The 22401-nt window shown below is 54.9% G+C and overlaps 2 protein-coding genes across 9 annotated transcripts in view; one reads left to right on the forward strand and one right to left on the reverse strand.

Annotated features, from left to right (window-relative positions):
• The first annotated feature begins 692 nt into the window (after nucleotides 1-692).
• CHST1 (carbohydrate sulfotransferase 1) lies at nucleotides 693-5579 on the forward strand. Of its 3 annotated transcripts, none has more exons than XM_046942534.1 (2): nucleotides 693-742; nucleotides 3586-5579. In XM_046942534.1, exon 2 carries the CDS (start codon nucleotides 3630-3632, stop codon nucleotides 4884-4886), a length of 1257 nt encoding a protein of 418 aa, XP_046798490.1. In that variant the 5' UTR covers nucleotides 693-742; nucleotides 3586-3629; the 3' UTR covers nucleotides 4887-5579. The 3 variants fall into 3 exon arrangements, with proteins under 3 accessions (XP_046798490.1, XP_015142633.2, XP_015142632.2); XM_015287147.4 differs by lacking the exon at nucleotides 693-742 and adding an exon at nucleotides 1567-3475; XM_015287146.4 differs by lacking the exon at nucleotides 693-742 and adding an exon at nucleotides 1567-1626.
• Nucleotides 5580-7446: 1867 nt separating this feature from the next.
• The window catches only part of LOC776275 (UPF0444 transmembrane protein C12orf23 homolog), a 217972-nt gene continuing 203017 nt past the window's right edge, over nucleotides 7447-22401 (reverse strand). For all 6 annotated transcript variants that reach the window (XM_046942536.1, XM_015287151.4, XM_040701415.2 and 3 more), the window contains one exon: nucleotides 7447-12184. In XM_046942536.1, coding sequence (XP_046798492.1) covers nucleotides 11898-12184 — 287 coding nt within the window. In that variant the 3' untranslated portion in view covers nucleotides 7447-11897. The remainder of the gene's footprint in view (nucleotides 12185-22401) is intronic.

Below are 22401 nucleotides of genomic sequence, written 5' to 3' on the forward strand. Positions count from 1 at the left end.
GGCAGGTGGGCGAGGATGCCCAACGGCTCACAGCTGGGATCCTGCCCCTAAATCTGCAGCAGGTGGAAGGAAGGGAGCTGCAGCCTGAGGTTAGCACTGCTTGGGCTGAGGAGGGAGCAAAGGAACCGTTAGCAAACAGAACTCTTGGCTCCTTATCACGAACATATTAACTAAGGGAAAAACCGAAAGAAGTAGTATAATGCTCTGACACTTGGTTTATGTGGGATCGCCATGTTTGTGTGTGCGTGCCAATATTAAATGTGCATCTCTGTGTCTGCCATGCCTGGCGTACCACGTTGCCCACCTGCAGGTACTCTGCTGCCAGCACCAAGGTATGGCTTTCCATGCCCATACATCTACCTGGCAAGGTCTTGGGACTGTTCCTGCTGGTGAGCTGCCAGCAAGACACCACAGCGCCGGTGGTTTCCAACCACCCAGCAAAAGCCCTCTGCTAATAGCTGGATGAAGTCCATCCAAAATCAGTTCACCGCTGCCCAATGGGAGGGGCGGAGGGGATGGGGAGGACCCAGTGACAGCACCCCTACCCCCAGATCCTGGCTGCACCCATCCCCGGCTGCATGTGAGCAATGAGAATGGCCATAGGCACGTTCCCCTCCCCACTCCACCCTCGGTTTATGGCAGACCCTCCCAGGCAGTTAAGTGGTTAAGATACGTTTTTTGAACCATCCATCACTCAAGGCAAGAGGAGAAAACACAAGGGCTCTATGGAAATCTGCTGCAGGTGACTGCGGGAGTGGGAGACTTTGGGGTGGCCTTTGGGCTCGGAAGAGCACCAGCAGCCTGGCTGAGCCCCGTGTGAAGCAGTGGGACCTGAGGGCTGGCACAGGGCACGATGCTGCCACGGGGGCTGTCGCTGCGGGGAGGAGGATAACTATTGGAACGGGCTGCCTAGGGAGGTGGGGTAGTCCCCGTCCCCAGAGGGGTTTATGAACCGTGTACGTGTGGCTCTGAGGGCCGTGGTTAGCGGGCATGGTGGTGGCTCGGCGGTTGGACGTGGCCATTCCTACCTTAACGATGATTCTCGTGGCTGCGCTCCCCGGGCTGTGGTGGGTTCCTGGCGCAGGACCACGAGCCCCTGGGAGGATATGTATACATATATACGTTTCTGAGGAGCAGAACGTGCCGCAAAACGAGCACGTGCCGGCAAACGGAAGGGCAGCTCACGCCCGCACCCATCCACCGCCCCCCAGGCCCTCCGCTGGGCTGCGCGGCACATCCCAGGGAAAAAAAATAACTGTAGCGATACTAAAAAGAAAGAAGGGGGAAAACTTGGGGGGGACTTCGCGGCTCGACACGGAACGGGGCTGCGCTGCCGGGCGGCCCGGAGGAGGGAGGGAGTAGGGGAGGAGGAAGGGGAGAAGAGGCGCAGCCCCCTCCCGGCCCTCCCCTCGCCTCTCCCCGCCACCGAGCGCGGCCGAGGGGCGTGGAGGGGCGGCCCCGGCCGGCAGTGGGCGCGGGCAGGGCGGTGCGCGGCGCTGGGCCCCCGCGGCGCGGCGCGGCTCGGCTCGGCGGAGCTCCGCCAGCGGGGCTCGGCGTGCCCGGCCCGGCAGCCGCGGCGCGGGGCCGCCGGGGATGCGGGGGGAGCTGGCCGCGGCGCCGCGCCAGGTAAGGGCGGCGGGAGCGGTGCCCCGCGGCGCGGCTCTGCCGGGGGCCCTTCGCCGGCAGCCAACTTCGCCGCGCCGGGCGAGGGCGGCGGGATCGCCGCCGTCCCGCGGCCGGGCGGAGGGAAAGGGATGCGGCGGAGCTCGGGGGGTCGGAGCTGCGCGGGTCCCGGCGCTGCGGGAAGGGGCGGCTGCGTGGGCCGAGGGTCGCTCCTCGGGGAGAGGAGCCCCCGGGGCCCCGCAGGGCTGACGATGCTCGCGGGCAGCGGGGAGCTCAGCGGGAGCGCCATCGGAGCGGCCGATCCGGGCGGCCGCATCCTCGGGAGGAGCGATGCAGATGAGAGATAAACAGGCGCAGGTGGATGCCGCGATAAGGAAACTCCGGGACCGGCTCGGGAGCGATTAATTAACTGGGAAGGCGAATGCCGAATGCCAGGAGGAAGGGGGAAAAAAAGAACCCCCGGCGACAAGCTCCGCGATTTCAGCGCTGCTCCGAGCGTGCAGCGACCTGCGCGGTGCGCGCAGCGCGACCGACCTCTCGGTCCCTCGGAAACGCGGCCGGGGTGGGGACGGGGGTCGTGGGAGGAGCGAGCGGTCCCGAGCGCGGCGCCCCGAGCCCCGTCCTGCGGGAAGTGCCGTGGGAGCGGCGGTGCACGTGGAGAGCGGAGCGAGCCCCGGGGAGAGCCGCGGCCGGAGGGAGCGCGGAGCGCGTGGCGTGCGGCGGTGCCGAGCGCTCGTTGCCGCCCGCCGGGATCCCTCTGCCGCGGTCCCACCGCCGGGCGCTGAGCCGCGCCGCTCGGCCGTGCCTCCGCCCCGGGCGGGTGGGCTGCAGGGGTGTGCGGAGGCGCGGACGCGACTAAGCCGACCCGCCCGCGTGGGACGCCGCCCCGCAGCCCGTCCGCAACGCGTCCCGTCGCGGAGAGAAGTCGGGGGACGCCGGGAGCGGCGGCGGGTGCCCGGCCGAGAGTTGTTCTGCGGCGCTGCGGCTCTTCGTGCCCGGACGGAGGGAGCGCGGCCGCTTTCGGGGGCTGCCCGGGGAAGGAGCGCCGCGTCCGGCGCGCCGCTCGTCGTAGCGGCCGTGCCGTGAGCCCCGCTGTTCCCGTACCCGGGGCGCGACGGGAACCCGCTCTCTGCGGAGCCCGCCGCAGCGCTGCCCGCCGGGTGCTGCGGCAGCGCGGGTGCCGGGAGAGCTTCTCGTCCCGCACCTCGTCCCGCGTCCCCCTCCGCGCCGCTGGGAGCGCGCCCGGGCGACCGCGCCCCGCTCCCCGCCCTCCTCGCCCCCCCTGGGCGGCTGCCGCTCTGGGTTGCGGTTTCCAGCTGGTCCCAAAGTCCTGAGTCACTGCGCGGTTTCCATGGAAACAAGCGGTGATGGGATCGGGGGGTAGAGGGTGCCGGCTGCGGGATCGGGGCGCGCCCGGCACCGCACTGCCCCGAAGCCCCGCATCTCCCGTCGGAGAATAGGAGCAGAGACCGGGAGGGCGGGCGACCGTGTGCGAGCCGTCCTCCCGCAGCAGAGGAGTTGGGGTTCTGTGTCATGGGTGCAGTGTGGCTGGCCAGCACTAGAGAGCAGGAAAGAGGTCCCGCTTGGCAGCTTCCACTCAGAAGATGGCACATCCCGGACCTCTCTCGAATAGGCAGACCTGGAAAAATAAGAAAGCCTTGGAAGAGTGTCGACTTGGAGGCTCCAAAAGGGTTCGGAGAACCTCGTGGAGCCTCCAAGCCTACACTTTTTCTGAAGAACGTTCCGTGTCCCTGGAAGTCCTGGCTGGAAGCATCTCTGGAGGCGTGCCAGCCTCTTGCTGTTGTCCTCTCCTCTGAAGCAGGCTCTGCAGCGTGTGGCTGGGATCCATGCGGTTAGACCCGATACGCGTGCACTGTGGGAGGGCGTTTGCTGGTAGTAGGAACGCTGCGGTCCCTTCTCTCTGGTTCTTGCTCACCCCGTGCCTTCTCTGTTGGGTTGCAGACACCAAGACGACCTGTGAAGAAGCCCCATGAAGGTGACCAGCCATGCAATGTTCCTGGAAGGCTGTCCTCCTACTAGCCTTGGCATCCATCGCGATCCAGTACACGGCAATCCGCACCTTCACCGCCAAATCCTTCCACAGCTGCCCCATCCCCGTGAACTGCAGCCTGAGCCAGGATGCCGACGCAGCCGAGCGGCTGTGTGATGAGAGCCCCACTTTCGCCTACAACCTCTCCACCAGGAAGACGCACGTCCTTATCCTTGCCACCACCCGCAGCGGCTCCTCGTTTGTGGGACAGCTCTTTAATCAGCATTTCGATGTCTTCTATTTATTTGAGCCCCTCTACCACGTGCAGTACACGCTGATCCCGAAGCTGACGCAGAGCAAAAGCACGACGGACCGACGGGTGATGCTGGGGGCCAGCCGCGACCTGCTGCGCAGCCTGTACGACTGCGACCTCTACTTTCTGGAGAACTACATCAAGCCCCAGCCCGTCAACCACACCACCGACCGCCTCTTCCGCAGGGGAGCCAGCAAGGCCCTGTGCTCGCCGCCAGTCTGCGAGGCCCTGGGCGCCGTCGATCTCCACCTGGAGGAAGGGGACTGCGTGAAGAAGTGCGGCACCCTGAACCTGACGCTGGCCACCGAGTCCTGCAGGGAGCACGGGCACGTGGCCATCAAAACCGTGCGGGTGCCCGAGGTGAGCGACCTGAGGGCGCTGGTGGAGGACCCGCGGCTGAACCTGAAGGTGATCCAGCTGGTGAGGGACCCGCGGGGCATCCTGGCATCCCGCAGCGAGACCTTCCGGGACACCTACCGGCTCTGGAGGATCTGGGACGGCACCGGCAGGAAGCCCTACAACCTGGACGTCACCCAGCTCACCATGGTGTGTGAGGACTTCTGGAACTCCGTTTCCACAGGCCTCAACCGGCCGCCGTGGCTCAAGGGCAAGTACATGCTGGTGCGGTACGAAGACCTGGCCAGGAACCCCATGAAAAAGACCGAGGAGATCTACGATTTCCTGGGCATCCCCATGGACGGCAACGTCGAGCGCTGGATACAGAACAACACGCGAGGGGACCGCTCCTCATCCAAGCACAAGTATGGGACGGTGCGCAACTCGGCAGCAACGGCGGAGAAGTGGCGCTTCCGTCTGTCCTACGAGATCGTGGCGTTCACCCAGCGCGCCTGCCAGCAGGTGCTGGCACAGCTCGGCTACCGGGCCGCCCGCTCCGAGGAGGAGCTGAAGAACCTCTCCATCAGCCTGGTGGAGGAGAGAGACTTCCTGCCCTTCTCCTAAGGCCGGGCCCCGTTTTTGATACGGACCGTTTCGAACTGTTGCCTTATTTTGTTTTCTTTTGTTTGGTTCCTCCCCGCCCCTCTTTCTCGTCTTCTTCTCTCCAAAATTTGCACTAAATCTTGAGCGGGAATCTCAATGGAGTTCAGAGGAAGTGATTCTTGCCTCTCAGCACGTTTTGGGCGCACGAGGAATCGGGTCTCTCCAAGCAAGAGCTAGAACTGTGGATGGGTAACAATGTTTACAAAACACACAAAATGTATAAAGCAACCTTCAAGCTTTCCAAACCGAAGGGTACCTGGGGTACTGTACTTTTGCACTGTTTACTTTTACAATGTAAGAGGTAAATATAAATATAATTTATGAATGGCGTCGTCTCCTCCAGAATAACCCCCTTGTCCCCCAATGAGCAGGTCAGACTGGAAGCTGAATGCGGAGCAACCTCCTTGTCTCAGACCTCAGTTCAATACGTCTGTTGGAGTTATGTTATGGGGCTGAGTGGGCGGTCAGCTGCTCCTACGTGGTTGTTTGGTAACACCTGTGATACTTCTTTGTGCCAAAATCCCACAACAAGAGGAAAAAAAAAAAAAGAAAAGGGAAGAAAGTGATTGGGTGGTTTGGTAGAAGCCCAACACAAATGCTTTATTTCTGTGTTTTCTGTAAATAAAAGTGCAATAAAACTGACCTGGAGGTGAACTTCGACTGAAAGATCTCAGTAAGTACTGTGGGTGGATGCGCCCACAAGCAGTGGCCGATGTCTGCAGATCCACCTGGCTCCCATGCAGTGGTTTCAGGCCGGGTTGGAGACCAGCACATCCCCACAAGGATGGCAGGGAGCTGTGAGCTGCCTTCTTCAGCAAGTGCACGTTAGCATCTGAACCGTGTAGCAATGCAAGCAGTGAAGCCAGAAGTCAGAACCCGTGGTTATTTCCAGGCATCATAGCTTGCTGATGTGCTTGGCAGCAGAGACCCACAGCTCCAGCACAGCACCTTCGACCTGTCCCCCAGTGTTCCTGTTGGTCTTATGTGCCCCATGCCACATCCAGCGCTGTTGGCACAAGTATTGTGCCCTACCCTGGAGGACAGAGACATGTTCTCCAAGTTCAGGTCATTAAACAGCCAGAATAAGAACAAGCAACCGAAAAGATTCTCCTGGAAATACATGAGATCTCCTTTGGTAGCAGAGGCAGGAACCTCACACTCCAGGCACCCCACACATCCTGGGGGCTGGACAGGGCAGTGGGACAGGGATGCAGTGATGCTGCAAGGCTGCAGAGCACTCCGAGCCTGACATAAGATGTCTGTCTGTTCAAACCTTGCCTGCTGACGAACTTCTCCAACCCAGCAGAGGCACCATCCTCCCAACAACCCAACCCTGCAGGCACAGTCCACAGACTGGCTGCAGAACCAGACCCCCAGAGGAAGGAGAAGGGAAATTCCTTCCTCTTCTTCCCCTTTTAAAGACCTCTGGAGGAACAGGTGCAGCTGCTATACAAGGTCAGCTTATTAGGGCCATGTAGCAAATCAGCTTAATTTGACAAACCTGCTTGAGTTGGGCAGGGGCAGAGAAATGGTGAGCAGTGGTGGTCAACCTGAATGGCAAGACATTGGTTGAGAATGCTCGCTCCATCCACTGTCTCTGGCTGATCTGGGGGCAGCTCCGGGGTGAGTTCTACTACCCCAGGCACTTTCTCCTTCATTTTCCACCACCAGTGAAGCATCAACCAAATAAATGGCTTGATTGCCCTATTATTAGCTACTAAATTAATCCTTTTGTCAGCACTTAACAAATGCTGAGCTGTTGGCTCCCAGCCTTATCCCAGTGAAAGGGACACAGGCTGCAAGGCTGCCAACTTCCTCCTCCCTCAGCAGTCCCAGAGCTTGGTGGCTCCTCCATTGTGCTGCCATCATCCCCGCTCAAGGGCTGTGTGTTCCCAGGAGTGTGGGGCAGCTCTGTTATGGGAAGTGCCTGCGCAGTGGGTGAAGTGGCCAGGGTGGCTGGCTGTGCCCATCCAGCACCCACGCTGCCTGCCAGTGAGCATACACATGGGTCTGGCTGCTCCGTGAGGCTCCTCGCAGCTGTACGGAGGGAAGCAAAACTCCCCTGGGCTGTCAAAACAGGAGGCAGGGGGAAGGAGGCTTCTCCCCTCCTCAGCCAGGAGAAGTGGCCACGCAAGCCTGCATCAAGAAATAGCATCTGTAGAGGCAAATCCTTCCATCTTTGCTGAGGTTCCACTTTCGGGGCAGCTAGCCTTTCGTTGGCACCAAAGTCCTCATCTGTACTAGTCTTTAAATGAAAAGAAGAAATTGAGTTTAAAAGTCTTCTCAGAACTGCTCTTGCCATTCCAATCAGGAAACCTGCTTGCAGCAAAATGGCTTTTGAATCACGGTTGAAAGTCGTGTCCCAGTTTAAGCGGGGACTGAGCCTCAGCCCTGCTTGGTGCCTCATTTAGAGCCCTTAGGGGAGAGATGTGATTTCCCAAGGAATCTCTAACATCTTCACTCAACTGCGCTTCCTCTGCTTGTTTTCCCTCACTGGAAACAAGAAACAGCGCAACAAAGATTTTTATCCTCAAATTTTACTGTAATTAAAATACAGAGATGCAGAATATTCCCAGAAACACACTGCAAAACAAACCAAGCAAACAGATTCAGTAGGAAACCAATTATAGACAATGAAATGATAAAGAACAAAAGCGTCCTCTGGAGCCTGGTGCCATGCATGGGACCACGCGGCCGCAGCGACGGTGCCGGGGTAGGAAAGGGCTCCTTGGCTCCTGGAGGAGCAGAGATTGGCCCAATGTCTGTCCTGGCAGCTCTGCGGCTCTCTCCATCCATCTCCACATTTATGCTCGTGCTGTTATTTTCACCAGGATGACTTTGCAATGGAGACACGGGAATGACCCACCCACAGGAACAAGAGCCAACAAGAGAACCCAGAGGGAAAGAAGTGGGTTAAGATTTTCCAGACATGAACACAAGCAGACAGAAAGGGGTGGAAGACATGCACTCCTCTTCCAGCCAGGGCAGCCACGGGAGCAGTCACCCTCTCTGCCCTCCCAGCCAATGTGAGTGTGGATGTGTAACGGAGGTCTCTGGGGGAGCTTTGGAGAGCTCTGCACCAAGGGCAAGATAAAAAGCGAAGGGAGGGAAAAAAAGGAGGTGAACACTAACAGGATGAGCAAGGGAAAAGGGAGGACAGGAAGTGCCCATGGGCTCTCCTCCGAGCCAGGGTAAGCCCCTGGGGCAGGGAAACGCCCAGCTGCAGTGGGGCACTGAGCTGTGTGTAGAATTGCAGCGCAGCCCTGCGGTGGGGGGATCCTGGTGAATGCCTGGGGGAGATCTGGAAGTGAAGAAGGGCTGACCTGGTGTCTGGACCCTCTATTGGGCACGCTGATCCAGCCAAATGAAAACAACCTCATTATCATCACTGCTGCGGAAGCAGGGCCCCGGCCAGGAGCAGAAAAACACCACACCCCAAAACTCATATTCTTCCACACTCTTCCCTAGGGCAAACTCTCTTACGTTCATCCTCTGATTCAGAGCCTGTCCTAAGAATCAAATTCCCTCTGTGCTACTCCCTTTCTTGCTCCCTCAGTCTTCCACTCCTAACACCAGGACTCACATCTTCCTTGAATGAGCTCCCTTCACCCCCCCGTCCACCTTCACACTGTCCCCCTTGTACCAAATCCCCCAGCTGGTATCAATGGGATCTAAGCAAAACGTAGTTCTTAGCCTCTTCCTCAAAGAGGCTGTGTGAGAAGTGGCCTAGGTGGGCTCTGGGCTGGCTGAAGTCTCTGTGAGAAGAGAGGAGAAAAGCAGTGTCCAGCAGCTTTCCCATCCCAATCCGATCCCACCATCATGCCACTGATGCTGTCAGGAGACACCTTTGTGCTTACAGCGATGCATACCAACACAGTTTCCTTCTGCTCTGGCACAGAGAGTGCCCAGAAGAGCAGCTCAAGACTGGGTCACCTGGATCAAGCGAGCAGGCCTAGCACACCAACAGCCGTACCTCCACGGGCCTTCCTCTGAGCCCTGCGTGTTTATGTATTCCTGAACACTCATTAAGCAGCAGGAGGCCCTGGTTTTTGAGTAGATTTAATCTTCTGTCTCCAGCTGCTAGTTTTCCCTTTTTTTTTTTTTTGCTATTTATGGTGCATGGGCTCTCCATTAGCTGGGCTCAAAGGACAGCAGTTCCAGCTGGGATTTCCCCTCACATCTCTCCTCTCCTTCTTCAGGCCAGCCCTCAAACAGGGACAAATGGGGAGCTTCACTCCATTTACTCCAGGGACTCACCAAAGAGCAGAACTGCAAAGATGGGAAACCCTTAGGTCCCCTACAGCCTTTCTCAGTGCATCTTTACCACATTTTCCACGCCTCAGTCAATAGCTCGAGAAGGACCTAATGCTTCCCCCAGAAGAACGGGCCTGTGTGGGATACTGGTCACCACAGCATGATGAGCTTCCCATCATCTGTCCAGAGGTGCCTAGTTATGTGAAGCTCTTTCACAGCATCTTCTCCAGCCTAAAGCCTTGGAGAGGTAGTGAGGAGGAGTCCCAGTGGGTAAGAAACTGCATCTTTCCAAGAGGGCTGGTGACAGCACAGCCAGTTATGCACAAGCAGCTTTTAGCTTTGGGGCTGAAGATGGATTCAGAAGCAGTCTGTGATTTGGAATAAGAAATGAGACACACTGAGGGAGAGCGGTGAGCAGAGATCCATGCAGTGCAAACTGCCCTCCCGCTTTGCAGGGCATTCGCTACAAAGGAAGAACAGAAAAGGTTTCTTCTGGCCTTGCTCACTGCCACGAGCATCCCAGCAAAGTGCAGGCACACAAGACCCGATCTTTCTGTGAAGCTGCTGCCGTCAGAGACAGAACCAACACATCTGGGTCAACTTGGCCTTCAGAAGTACAAAGGAGACAAGGAGAGGAAATGCGCACTCATACTGAACGCCGTTTCCTCTTCAGAAACAAAGATGTAGGTTAAACCACTCTCATGCTATCCAAAGTGAAACAGTGTGGAGATCAGGAAGCTCTTCCCACTGCAAACGGCAGGTCTGCTGCCTAGCCAGGGACACAGGGAGAACCTACCAGCAGCATGACAAGCACAGGGACACAGCGACTTGTGGCAGGCCCGAAGTGTGGACTGAATAAAGGTCAGAATCAAAACGGCTTCACGAGCCCAAGAACATTCGGGCAGGATGGGGAGGGGATGACTTGTACTTAAATATTCCCTGATGTTTGAGGCCTAGGCAGTCAGGAAATGCAATGAGCCTGCACAGGAAATGAAAACCAAGGAAGTTGGCTTCGACGTCCAAAGATAGGGCAGAAAGAAAACAAACGGCACAGACAGGAGAAAGGAGATTGTTCACATTCCTTTGGTTTCAGTAAACTAAGCTGTTGGGCCACAGAGAGGACATCTTCCTCTGAACTGTGATTATTGTGACAAGGACCCTATACAAACCTACATGCCAGAAGTGCCAAAGATGATGATGTGAACTCCTCCACGGCAGTGGCACAGTTTTGCTCACCTGGCTGAAAACATGCCTGTGGGTTGCTACATACACACACGCTAACACATATGCATATCTATATAACACAGCACAAACACTGCTTCACTTGCCTACGCATCCAACAGCTAACAACCTAGGCTACTAACCTGCCAAAGCCAGGGAAGGCAGAGTTAACGTTGGAACCTGCGGCTTTCCTCATCCCGAGAATCGCAGGGGACCGTGGAGTGTGAGCGTGTGCACGTGCGTGAGTGTGTGTGAGCGCACGATGTCACCGACCCCCGAGCATCACGGGCCAGATTGAGGATGGCTATCGCTCCCAGATGGATGCAGGTGTCTGGGTTTCTGCGGCACTGAGAGTTTGGGTGGGCTTTTAGTGCAATACGGTGGTTCAGAGGAGCCGGGTTGGAGCCCCTCAGGGACACGTTCCCCAAAGCAGTGCGTCCCACTCCCAGCCAGGCACTGCTCCTGGGGTGCTGAGCCGCAGGAGAGCGAGGCTCTCAGCCTCCCCTCCCTCCCTGGAGCAGAACTTGGGTGGCATTTGGGAACACGCTTGCTTGTGGTTACCAGTGACATCTGTGGAGTGAGTGTGGCTTAGAGCCAGGGTGCCCCTTTAGCAGACGGGGATACAGCAAGGACTTCGAGGGTCAAACCCAAGGGCTGGTTTGTGTCTCTGTGGTAAGGGCACCTCTCCCTTCTCACCAGTGGGGCATGCACTACCTATGCTGTAACATCACAGGTGCCTGGCAGATGCCACTAGCAGCTCTCTCCCCCAGTGGCAACATACAGCAGATTTCATCCTCCTGCCTCCCACCAAAGAAATCCGTGCAGAAGTTGATGGCCTGGGACATGTGATAGTCTCGTGTGGCATCATAACTGGAGCTGCTCTGTTGAGATTGAGGGTAACTTCTCTGAAGGGTGCAATTCAGCCAGGGAGTGAGTGATTGGGAGCAGCTTGTGGGTGGGCCCTGAAAAGAAAACCTAAGAGATGCAGGGCAGGAGGGAGGTTTCCCCCTCTTCACAGTATCTCTCCTTTGTGTCAATGGGACTTTCTTCCACCATTCTCCCCCAGACACACCTCCCAGGGCTGAGGGAAGTGCTGTTTCACAGGCTGTCTTCCCTGGTGAAGCTGAATTCAACTACACAGCCCACACCTCAAGACAGGCATAACCTCGTCCCCTTGTCCCTGGCTCCAAGCAGATGGAGCCTCTCCCGCCCCTCTGCGCTTACAAGAGGAAGAAGGGAGGAAGGAAACCACACGACAGAGACAACTGTGCCTTTGAAGTCCTCGGAGCGGAGATGGTTCCCAGGAGGTGATGGGAGTGAAAGGCATAGACAGCGGCTCTGGGAGCCCTGAGCCAAGCAGGCGGTGCTGAGCAGGCTGCAGCCGGAGTCTGCTCAGGTGCTTGACCCTCCCTGAAGCGGCTGGTTCCAACTCAAAGAGGTGCTGTGTGGGGGAGAGTATGGGCAGGTAGACCTTTTGGGAAGGGGCTGCGATGGGGATTAGTCAGCCTTGTCCTTCTTCTTTGCGGCGAAAGGGACTTTGCCGGCGACCGCGCTGCCCACAGCTCCAACGCCGCCGGTCACGGCCGAGACGCTGCCCTTCACCAGTCCAACGCCGGCAGCGGGGACGCTGGTCACAGCCGTCTTGGTCAGCTCCAGGCTCTTGCTGCCCACCCAGGCGACTCCTCCCAGCGTGGCCCCCACCGCTCCCCGGGTGATGCTGAACAGGCCGCCCGTCACTCTCCAGATCACCCCCGCCTGCTGCTGCGGATGGTCCTTGCTGGCATCTGCGGGAGAAAAAGAAAGAGGCACAGTCAGCGGGGCTGGGCTGAGGGCCTTCTCCCCGGGCAGCGCTCCCCACCATGGCCCCGCTCCCACGTGCAACTCAATGCAAATGCCACTAACGGGAGATGCAATCCCGTCCCCTGCGTGTTGACTAACAGCAGTAAATCACAGCCGGCACGGGGGCACGGGCTGCTGACAGCAGCGGCTGACGCTGGCGTGGCCACAGGCCCTCAGAAGCAGCTGTTTGGAGGCAGCCCTGCACACATGTCAGATGAGGGACTGAGGTGCAACACACACCTATCTGCCGGAGCTGTAATTGAGCTCGCACAGATAGCAAACTGCAGTAAAGATACGGTGACACGGACGTCACCTCAGGTTGTACAAGCCCTCCAGAGAGCTCAGCGCCGTATTTAATAGTGTTAAGACTGTTAAGCTTAAGTTGATACGCTCTGTCATGCTGTCTACCTGTGCCAGCTGGAGGAAGGCCAGCACGCTGTGCCCACCCAAGCTGCCATCGCACCTGCCCACAGCCCTGCAGACGTAGCGCTCACAGCTCGCCAGCTCCTGAGAAGGGGCTCAATCCGCACTGCTGCGGGGGGATCCGGGGCTGGCAGCCCTCCTGGCAGCCCCCGCACAGCCCTCCCCGCTGCCTCAGCTGACAGCGCTGAGCCAAGCAAAGGAGGAGCTGCTCTTTTCGTGGGACGAGATATTTTGGAGTCTCTGCCTTCTGATTCACTGCCAGTTCCGTACAGGAGATGAGTTACTAATAATTGCAGAAATACAACAAAGCAATTGTGGCAGGAAAAAAAGCAAGCACCAGCTGGGAAGGCAGCGGCCCTGGAGCAGCAGCATCCCTCCTCACCCACTGCCTGCTCAGAAGAGAGGTGAAGAGGCTGCACAGCACTAGTGCAGTAGGAGGGCTCCTAGCCCCCTGTTACATCCACACCTGGTTCCCTCTTCCAAGCACTCAAGTCCTCCCCACCCCCTGTCTCTGAAGCTCCTTGAGAAGAAAGCCCTATGTTTACCTGCTCACTGCCAGCCTCCTTCTTTGGTTGTTAATAATAATCCAGGCAACAGAAATTTTCTACCTGGTCCCCCCTCTTGATGCCTTCACCCCCTCTCATTTCCATGCAGGTTGGAGCCAGCACTGTTCCAGGCAGTGTATTTCCTTTGCTAGCAAGCAAAGGCCCTGAGAAGGCTGGAACGCCAACAAGCAGCTCACTGAGGTGCAGGGCTCAGCGCGCTGCTGCCCTGCTTGATGGAGATGTCAGACTTGCTCAGTCTGAGCAAACGTCTTCCTTTTACTGTTAGCATCTTGTTTCACCCTGCATCCCTACCACAGCTGCTCTTCAATGTACTTCTGCCCAGCAATACCGTGAATTTGTTGGAGAAGAGACTGTCTTCCCACCGTCCACACAACACAAACACCATAGGATCTCTAAGTACTGCTGGAAAACAAGCCTTTTTCTTTTTCTCCTTTGTTCCATTATTTTTTTTTTTTAAACAAGCCAACCAGACAGCAAACAGCAGCAGCAGAGCACAGATTTTATCCCTGGAAGCACTGCCTGCCCTGGGATGCTGGATGCAGACAGCCGAGGGGACAGCCTGACCTTGCCAAGTGGACGGAGCTGCTGTGCACCACCAGCAGTGGTCCCAGCAGGCACTCCAAGATTGCAGCAGGCCCTCTGTGGGAAGGGGATGCTCCAGGGCTCCGAGGAAACAATTCCAGATGCCTTCAGACTCTGATGGCTAACTTTTAGGAGCTTAACATAGGGGTTTAGGCTAGGAAATTCCTTTTCTTTGGCTCCTCTATAGTCAGGGAAGAGATTCCGATTAGGCACAAGCCTGAACTAGGTGCTGTGATGATCCTTTCCCAGTTACTTCTGTGTTCTAAAAACTCTTCAGCTCTGGGGGTCGTTGCTCAGACCCATGCGTTTCCCTGAGCTCCAGCTGGGCTGTGCAGCAGCCATCCCTCAGGTAGGTTCAGGACAGTGCCTGCGAGCAGCCTGGGTTTGCCAGCTCTGGTGACTTGGAATACGCATTAGATTACACACTTGTCTGATCATCTAGGCAGCAAAACGGAGCTTGAGAGGGGCCAGTTCAGACTTTCTGATATAACCCTAAGCAGCTACTTTTCTACTGGGTATACAACACGTTGCCTGGCTTTTCCTCAGCAGTTTCTAAGTGCTTTTTCTCTTTCCCTCATTGCTGCTGAGACCTTTTGGCTCCATCTCCAGCTCAGCTGCCAGCTGCCCAGCCATTGCACACTGCTTAGCCAGTAAGGCACCTTTTGTCTTTCGTCTTCAGCCCAAGGGCAGGACAGCACCCAGAAGGATGGGTGTGCCATCCTGGGTGGGGTGGAACCACAGGGTCCCCGCGTTCCTGCTGGCCATGGATGCAGGATCCTGCGTGTCCCTCAGAGGACTGCAATGCAGAAGCTCTGGGCATTAAGCAGCATGCTCAGCTGCAGAACCAAGTGCTGTATCAATGCAGCGATAATCTCCCTGGCTTTCCCTGGGTAAACTTATGTCCAAGGCTACCTGGAGGCCTCTGTCTGAGGTTTTAGTCCTCTCCATGTATTTCTGGGGCCACTGGAGCTGCCCAGCTCACCGACCGACACTACTATGAACATCGCTTAGGTGCTGTGTGCTTGCCTGCAGGTGGACAGCCCAGGGACCAGAGGGGAGGAGGCAACCGCAGATGAGATTGAGGGGGGATGCTACTCTGCCAGCAAAGAGCTACAACATATTGGAGAAAGTGTCAGGAAATACTAATGAAGAGAGACAAGGACAAAGGTTCTTTCTGATTAAGCTAGGCAGAGTCAACAAAGCTGCAGCATCCTGGAGCATCAGTGCTTGCACGCTGCCTGCACCTGCTCTGCAGTCACTCTCATGGCCCTTACACTCCACACGGGCAGCAGGGAGGAGGGATGAAGGACCTGGCCCTGGGAGGGTGGGAGGCTGTTCCAGGAGCATCCCCAGGGCTCCAACACAGAGCAGATGCTGTACCACCAAAAACATTAATAATAACAGAAAAAAAAAAAAAAAGAACCCTCAAATTTGAATATATTTGAAAAGAAAAAGAGAAATCCCTTATGGCCTCAGAATGCAAGGGGACACGTCCTATCGTGGCAGCCTGCTGAAACAAGTCCTATTTGTACTATACTCCAGAGGATGTGTCGAGAGCTCTCCAGCCAGCCCCGGTTAGTTTGTCTTCAGGACTGCAATAAACCCCATAGTAAGCTGTCATGTAAGATAAGCATCGGATTTACAGTGCAAATTAGCCTCTCAGACAATGGAGTGAGCTAAGCATTTTGTTGGCACAGAGGAGCCCAGATTAAGGGCGAGACAGGCAGCAGAGATGAAATACACAAAATAATCAGAGAGACAGACACACAGCCAGAGCACGGGAACAACTCTGTTCCCTGGAGTCGGCCGCAGCCCATGCTGCTCATAAAAGCTCTTCACCATCTGTCAAGCCCTTTTCTCTTCCATCAATGACCTGGCCTTTTTGAGGGTCCCTTCAGCTTCGCCTCGCCCCACGTCAGCTCAGAAGAGAAAAAGGAGGAGGAAAAGAGAAGAGTGAAGCACACTGCTGTACAAAAGCTGACTCTCCGCGCTGAGGTCGTTGTCCCACACAGCATGCTCCTCCTGCCCACAGCCTCCCCGTCCCCATGCTGTCAGTGCAGAGCTGGGGTCCCACGGCTGCGTACCATACAGAGCAGCGCTTCCTCATTGGGTCCCAGCCACGTGAAAACTCTAAGGAGGATTAGTACCAGTTGTTCTTCCTTACTGACTCATATAAACAGCCTCTGGTCAGGAAGGTGAGGTGAGGGAGCAGCACGCGTAGCTCTCCGTCCGTAGGACACTTCTGTCCCAGCTGAGCCCCAGGCAAAGGAGCTGGGCTGGCTCAAAGACCAAAATGCAAACAGTGCCTGGCTCCAATCTGTCCCTCCACAGAGGTGAGACAGGGTGAGCTCCCAGCTCCTGCCTGAATGGTGCCTCTGGCAGCCATTAAGTGACCCTGTGATGGCAGCCGGTGCACCGACACAGGTTCCTCTACCTGGAGAAACGTCCGGTCTGGAGGAACAAGCGAGGGGCGGAGGGTCAGTGACTCACACAGCCCAGCCTCGGCTTCGCCACTGAATTTTAAGCGGCTCTGAGTAAATCGTTCTCTCATTCAATGCCTCTGCACCACTGCAATTGAGAATGCGTGATTTTCTGAAAGCCTCGGTTGTTGAGTCACACCAAAGTGCGCATGGGAGAGAACTTTCCAGTCCTGATGTTTCTTGGAGAAAAAGCTGGAGTTTGGTTCAAGTGCACTCCTAAAGCTCTGAGAATCCCAAATGGATTATTGTTATTTTTAACCTTGCGATTTTCTGAGCCTACCTCAATTCGAAACGCATGGGGTTGGCACTGCTGCTTCTCTTCCCCTTCTGCAAAGCGATGCTGAAGTTAATGATCCCTATTTCCTTGTATTGCTGGGCTGTCATGAAGGTTAATTAGGTACAGTTGGTGCGGTGCTTTAAATGGGGAACTGTGTTTGTATCATCATGGCTGGCACTGACAGATTCCTGTTGACATTCTCAGTAGAAATGCCAACGACAACTTCCAATTTATCTCTGGAGAGGTTTCCAGCCTACAGACAAGTCACAGCGGCGAGGGAAAAGCTTGCCCCCTCCCAGGCACGCCAGCCGGCTGTGGAGCTGCCGACTGTACAGCTCAGATTCTCAGCTTGGGAGAGGCGCTGCTTTTCCTGCGCGAGCCACTAAGGCAGGCAGAGACTGCTCTGAGGGCTGGGCGTCAATGAAACCTCGCTGCACACCTCCAAGGAGGACCGTTCTCCAGGGAAGGGCCAGCTCTGCCCTCTTCCATGGCTCTAGAGAAGACTGAGCTGACCCTTGCAGGACACAGCTGTACCAAGCATCAATGCCTGTGATGAAGGAACTGCTGTTCCCGCCCTTTCCAGCGCTTCAGGATCAAAGATCTAGATCTGGCTGCGTCAAAGGCGAAGAGTTAAAGGGAACGCTGCAGAATCCTCACACGCTTTTGTTTCCTTCCTGCCACACATCCCATGCTGCAGCTGGTGGAAACGGCTCCATGGGCTCTGCAGCTGTACCCCCCCAGCCCTGCTTGCCCAGTCGCCGACCACCGCAAACCAAGGTGGTTGCCACCAGCAAAAAGCCTAGAAATGCCACATTGAGTTTACCCCTTGAGTTTTAAATGCTAATTCTCAGAGTCTGCAATCAGCAAGACGTATCTGCCTCTCTCCGCTACAGGACGGCTTGTGAGATCCTGCTGCATGCAGCAAAACGGGGGCAGCTGTCTCCGAAGCCTGGCTCACCCCAGGGCTCCTCACTGGCACAGTGAGCTTTAATTGCTCCTTGCACATGCCCCAGGAGCATTATTAACTGCTGAAACATCTCCCTTGCAGCACTGCAAGGGAGGGTTCAGGAGGGTAAATGAACAGTGATGCAGAGTGGCTTATTTTCCTCAGCAGAGCCTGGGGGAAAAGCACTCTGACCCTGGAAGTGTGAGGCGCTGTACTGCGCTTTGCCTTGCTTGGGAATTTTCTGTTGGGAATTTCCGTTTTGTTGGGAAACATCCCATCACCAAAACTACTTGTAAAGACGTGGTGGTATTGTTGAAACCTCCACTGACAAGGGCACCCAGGGAGCTTGGCCTCAGAGCAGCTAATAACCCTGTGGTGAAGCACTAGGTCAGCCTCGGGTCTGCCCAAGGACGCTCCCCAGCCCCACGCACACCTGCTTGGTGGCCCAAACTGCAGCTCAATGCCATGTCTTCTCTTTCCCTTTCACTTTGTAGGAACAGACATTAACTGGAGGAGGAACGTAAGCTTGCTGTCTAATTTTGCAAGTGCAGTTGCAATGGTCTGTAAGGAACTACCATAGCCATCTTTCAGCTGGGGATGCCACCTAGCACCAGGAGGCAGCAGCCAGTCCCAGCACTGCGGAGCCCAGAGCATTAAGGAGGACATGTGTCCTCTTGCTGCAGAGGGGAAATAATGAGCACTAATTGATTGGTCTCAGGGAGCTTCTTAGAGGCAATCTCCCTGCTCCCACTGGCACGCTTAACCTCCACTCTGAGAGAGAAAAAAGTGCACACCGGGACAAAGTCCTCAAAAGGTTGTCGTCCTCTGACATAAATCATAAGTGCTTAAGGATGAGGACACTCCATTTTTATCAGCTTGTTCAGCTTCTGCCCTAATGAGACCCTAGTCTCATCTGAAACAAATGTCATCTCTGACCACAGGGTGCACGGTGTATGGAAGGTGAGCCCACAGGAGAGCCCAGGAGCAAAGCTGCATGGGCACTGCCCATACAGGACAAATGAATCCAGACACAGCATTTCCACTTCCAACACAACATCTCTATTTCTCATTGTGGAATACACACAGAAGGTCAGGCTTTTGCTACGGGTCACTAAAAAGCCTACAGGATGTCTCAAGGCCCCTGACTGTGCACAGAGACGATCCCAAAGGGCACGAGATCTCAATTTGCCCAACTGACTCTGGCAGCTGCTTACTCCCCCCTGCACAAACCTCCAGGTCCTGCACAAGAAAGCAGAATGACATGTTATGGGAAGCATGAACAGCAAGGGACAGCTATCAGATGGCCTTTGCTTTCCCTCTCCATTGTGTTAAAAGCATCAGAAGTGGCCATCAGACTCACTTTGCTTGAACTTTATGTCCCTGTCTACCTTCCATTTCCACTCTCTGCTCCACCTACGAGCTCTTGATTCAGTCAAGAGGCTTGCTTGGCAGGAAGCACAGAAAGCTGTGCCAGTGGCTCCTGCTCCTTGTTGTCCTGCTGGAGTCTCATCACCGTGACACTGTGATTTTGGATCATAAGGACAGGATCACCTCTTGCTGTGAATATGGCCTAGCACAGGGGGTTCTTAATCTCATTTGGGGATCTGTGGGTGGAAATGGAATTGTCAAGTGGCTATGATGATTTTTCAGTGTCTTCAAGCTTTAATGGCTTGGGGAGGGGAGCTTTCACACAAAATAACACTTCCCTTAAAAACAAGCTTTCCCTGTATTTGTGCCTAGGCTGAAGAGACCATCTACTAAAGCTTGCTCTTTGACCCATGTTAGCTCAGCTCTTGTCAGGGCACTACGCCTACTCTGACAGCTCTCTAACAGTGATTGCACATTCTTTGCTGAGCGGCTTTCAGCTGCTCGCGATAGCACCTGGCACAAAAAGACCCCAAATGAATCACACACTCTTGTTAAACAGCCTTGTTAATTCAGCTCTGATGAAGACGCAGGCGGAAAAAAAAAAATCAATATTTGCTAAATGAAAAAGGACAAAACCTGTAGAGAAATAAAGGTCATTTTCATGGTTCTATGAGGCCCTTACAAACAATGGAGAGTAAATAACATAATCCAAGCCTGTGTAAGAAATGACTTTTTTTCCATGCTCTAGTGCTACCTGGTGGATTTTACACAAAGGCAGACTGGGTTAAGCCTCCCCTGCCCTGTGAGGCTAGAATTCCTTCCCACGACAACGTGCCTACCTCACCATTTATCAAATGGTGCCCGAGTACGGTCCCAGCAGCAGTTTGGGAAGGATCATGGAAAGGAAAGCCAGTCACATCTAACTGGCAGAAGGGTGCTCTAAGCTGGAAGGTCGGACATCAGAAGTCTGCTCCGCTCATCCATCAGCTGCCATCTGAATTTTATGTATTGTACCCCTTATTATTAAAGGCTTAATCTGCCTACATTAAGGAAGCACATGATTGCCACTCAAACGCTTTGCAGATGAGACATCCGAGAATTTGTCCCAGAAAATTTAGGAACAGGTCCTGCCGTGCTGACAGGGGTGACCCAGGTTCAGGCATTTCCTCCTGCTGCTCCTGGAGCATCTGAGCAACAGACATTGATGCTTTCCAGCGGAATGGCTGGCACCAGAGAAATCCAGAAATTGCCCATTTATTTTGATTATGTGCCTACTTTCCGCCCTGAAGGCACATGGAGGAACTGAAGTAAAAATGGAGAGAGGCTCAAAAAGCAAAGGCACAAATTTGAACTGACCTAAGGTCTGAGTGAAGATTTCTGACTCAGAGAAGCGACCCGTTCACCACAGTGGCTATCCAGGAGTCCTTCTGTCCATCCAAAGGATAACAAGACAGTTAAGCTAAAAGCTGTTTGCTACAGAAACGGCGGAGCTGGGAGTCCACCAGGGAGGCTCAGATGTGTTTGTCTGCTCACGCTTTAGCATGCCAGCAACAGGCATGTCATTCTGCTGCTGGTAGGTGTTCAATGGCAGAGCCTCAAAACTTGTTTCCCAGCTCAGCTGTCAGGGGGAGAGCGCTGCATCGGTGAGTGGGCAGGTATGCTGCCTCTGGGAGCAAGCAGATGAGCTGGCAGAACAGGGAGGTACAGGAGCAAGTCGCGTGTCAGATGATTTAATCTATTCCAGTGCAAAAATCACACCCCAGCACCATGTCCAGACCTCTTGCGTGTCCCTCCACCTCTGTCACATCTAAGTGTGACAGCCAGCCCTCCCACCGCTGTGCTCCTAGCGAGCCTGTCACCCGAAAATCTCAGCCCCTAACGCATAAATTAATGGTAGCACTAACAGTGTCCAAGGAGACATCACATCTCCTCCTTTGTGCTGCACACACAATGAGCTGCTGCTCAGGAATGTGAGGCCACAGCTCCCTTCGCCTTCTTCCATATTCATGCTCTTGCAGTTCTCATCGCAGGTTTCAGTAAGGCACAGCAGGGCTCAGCGTGCTCAGCTTCCCAGTGGGCACCGATGGGCTCTACCTGGTGATGTGGTATGGGCTACAGATAAGGTGGCATTTCTCTTTGATGCTCTCAGAGATGCTGGAATATCTAAGCCTTCCTTTGAGATCAGTACTTCAGACCAGTAGGAGAAATACCGCTAATTCTTCTGCTCTCATTCATTTTACCAACTGCTGGAAAACCTCTCCTATGCCTGCCTTGGATAGTGGTGTGCCAGGGAAAGATGACAGCCTGGAGGACCTCAGACCCCTCTGGGATCAATGCACTTCTTCAGTGCCAGCCTGGTTTGAATCGAAGCCGAGATAAAGGCTGGTTTCTCTCAGAGCAAAGGGCTCACTGGAAGAATTCAGCCACGCGCCTACAGCTGCCTTTCAGGTCTCCATGTCAAAACTGTGTTTATACTGTCTTGATTCCATAGTGCAACCCAGCATGGCAATGTAGTTATGATTTTGCTATTGGGAAATGAAGTACAACATTACTCCTTCTCTACAGACACCCCCCCTCCCCCTTTCTTTTTTTTCTTTTTTTTCCTGCAGTTCTGCACACATGGGAAGCAATAAAACAGGACAATTCCTTTAAAAATGAGTGACTATTCAAGGATGCTTCCCAGTACCCTGGTACAGAGCTGCAGGATCCGGTCAGCTACCATCCCAGCTTTCACATCAGGGTGTTCAGCTCTGCTTGTGGTCCACGTGCAGTCCCATGCAATGCTCTTTCTCAACACAGGACACAACCTTCAGAAACTCCAGACCCCAACGTGCCACACTCCAGCGTGGCTAGAGTCATCATTACAGAAACTCATTTGCACCTCTATTTTCCTCCCTTTGTTTCCAATCAGATGCCTACAGGGAACAACTGGAGTGACATGAATCTCGTCAGAGGCTGATGTCTCATCAGAAATCCCATCAAGTTATCATCTAGTCCCAACAGGCCCTCCACGGAAAGAAAACATCTTGTCATGGCTTGGAGGACCCCCGTGTACATTGTGTCCTCAGCAGGGAATTTTAATGGGTTCAGGAATCAGAAACTGGATTTTACTTTAGAAAGCTAAAAAAGAAAAAAACCAAAAAACAACAACAAAAAACCCCTTTCTATGTAAGTGTTCTTTTAGCTCTTAATGGTGCTTTTCTGGACTCTTAGCAACAAAACAAATCCATGTTAAGAAACTCCAGGCAGAGAAATCTTAATTCTCCAATAACTCCACAGCAGAGCCCAAATGGCTGAGCAGACCCTGCAAACACATTTCCTACCTGCTGAGCATAAGCACACATCTGCTCAAGCAATGGCTCCTGCAGCGGGATGTGTGCAGCCCTGCTCACTGCTCAGCCAGAACAGCCTTATGGGACTAATCCAAACCCCCACATACCTTTGACTTGGAAAACACTGCTTGACACCACAACCCCAGCCCAGGGTGCAGAAAACACCATTCCTAAATGCTGAGCCCTGT

This window comes from Gallus gallus, chromosome 5, assembly GCF_016699485.2.
Source record: "Gallus gallus isolate bGalGal1 chromosome 5, bGalGal1.mat.broiler.GRCg7b, whole genome shotgun sequence".
Taxonomy (NCBI): domain Eukaryota; kingdom Metazoa; phylum Chordata; class Aves; order Galliformes; family Phasianidae; genus Gallus; species Gallus gallus.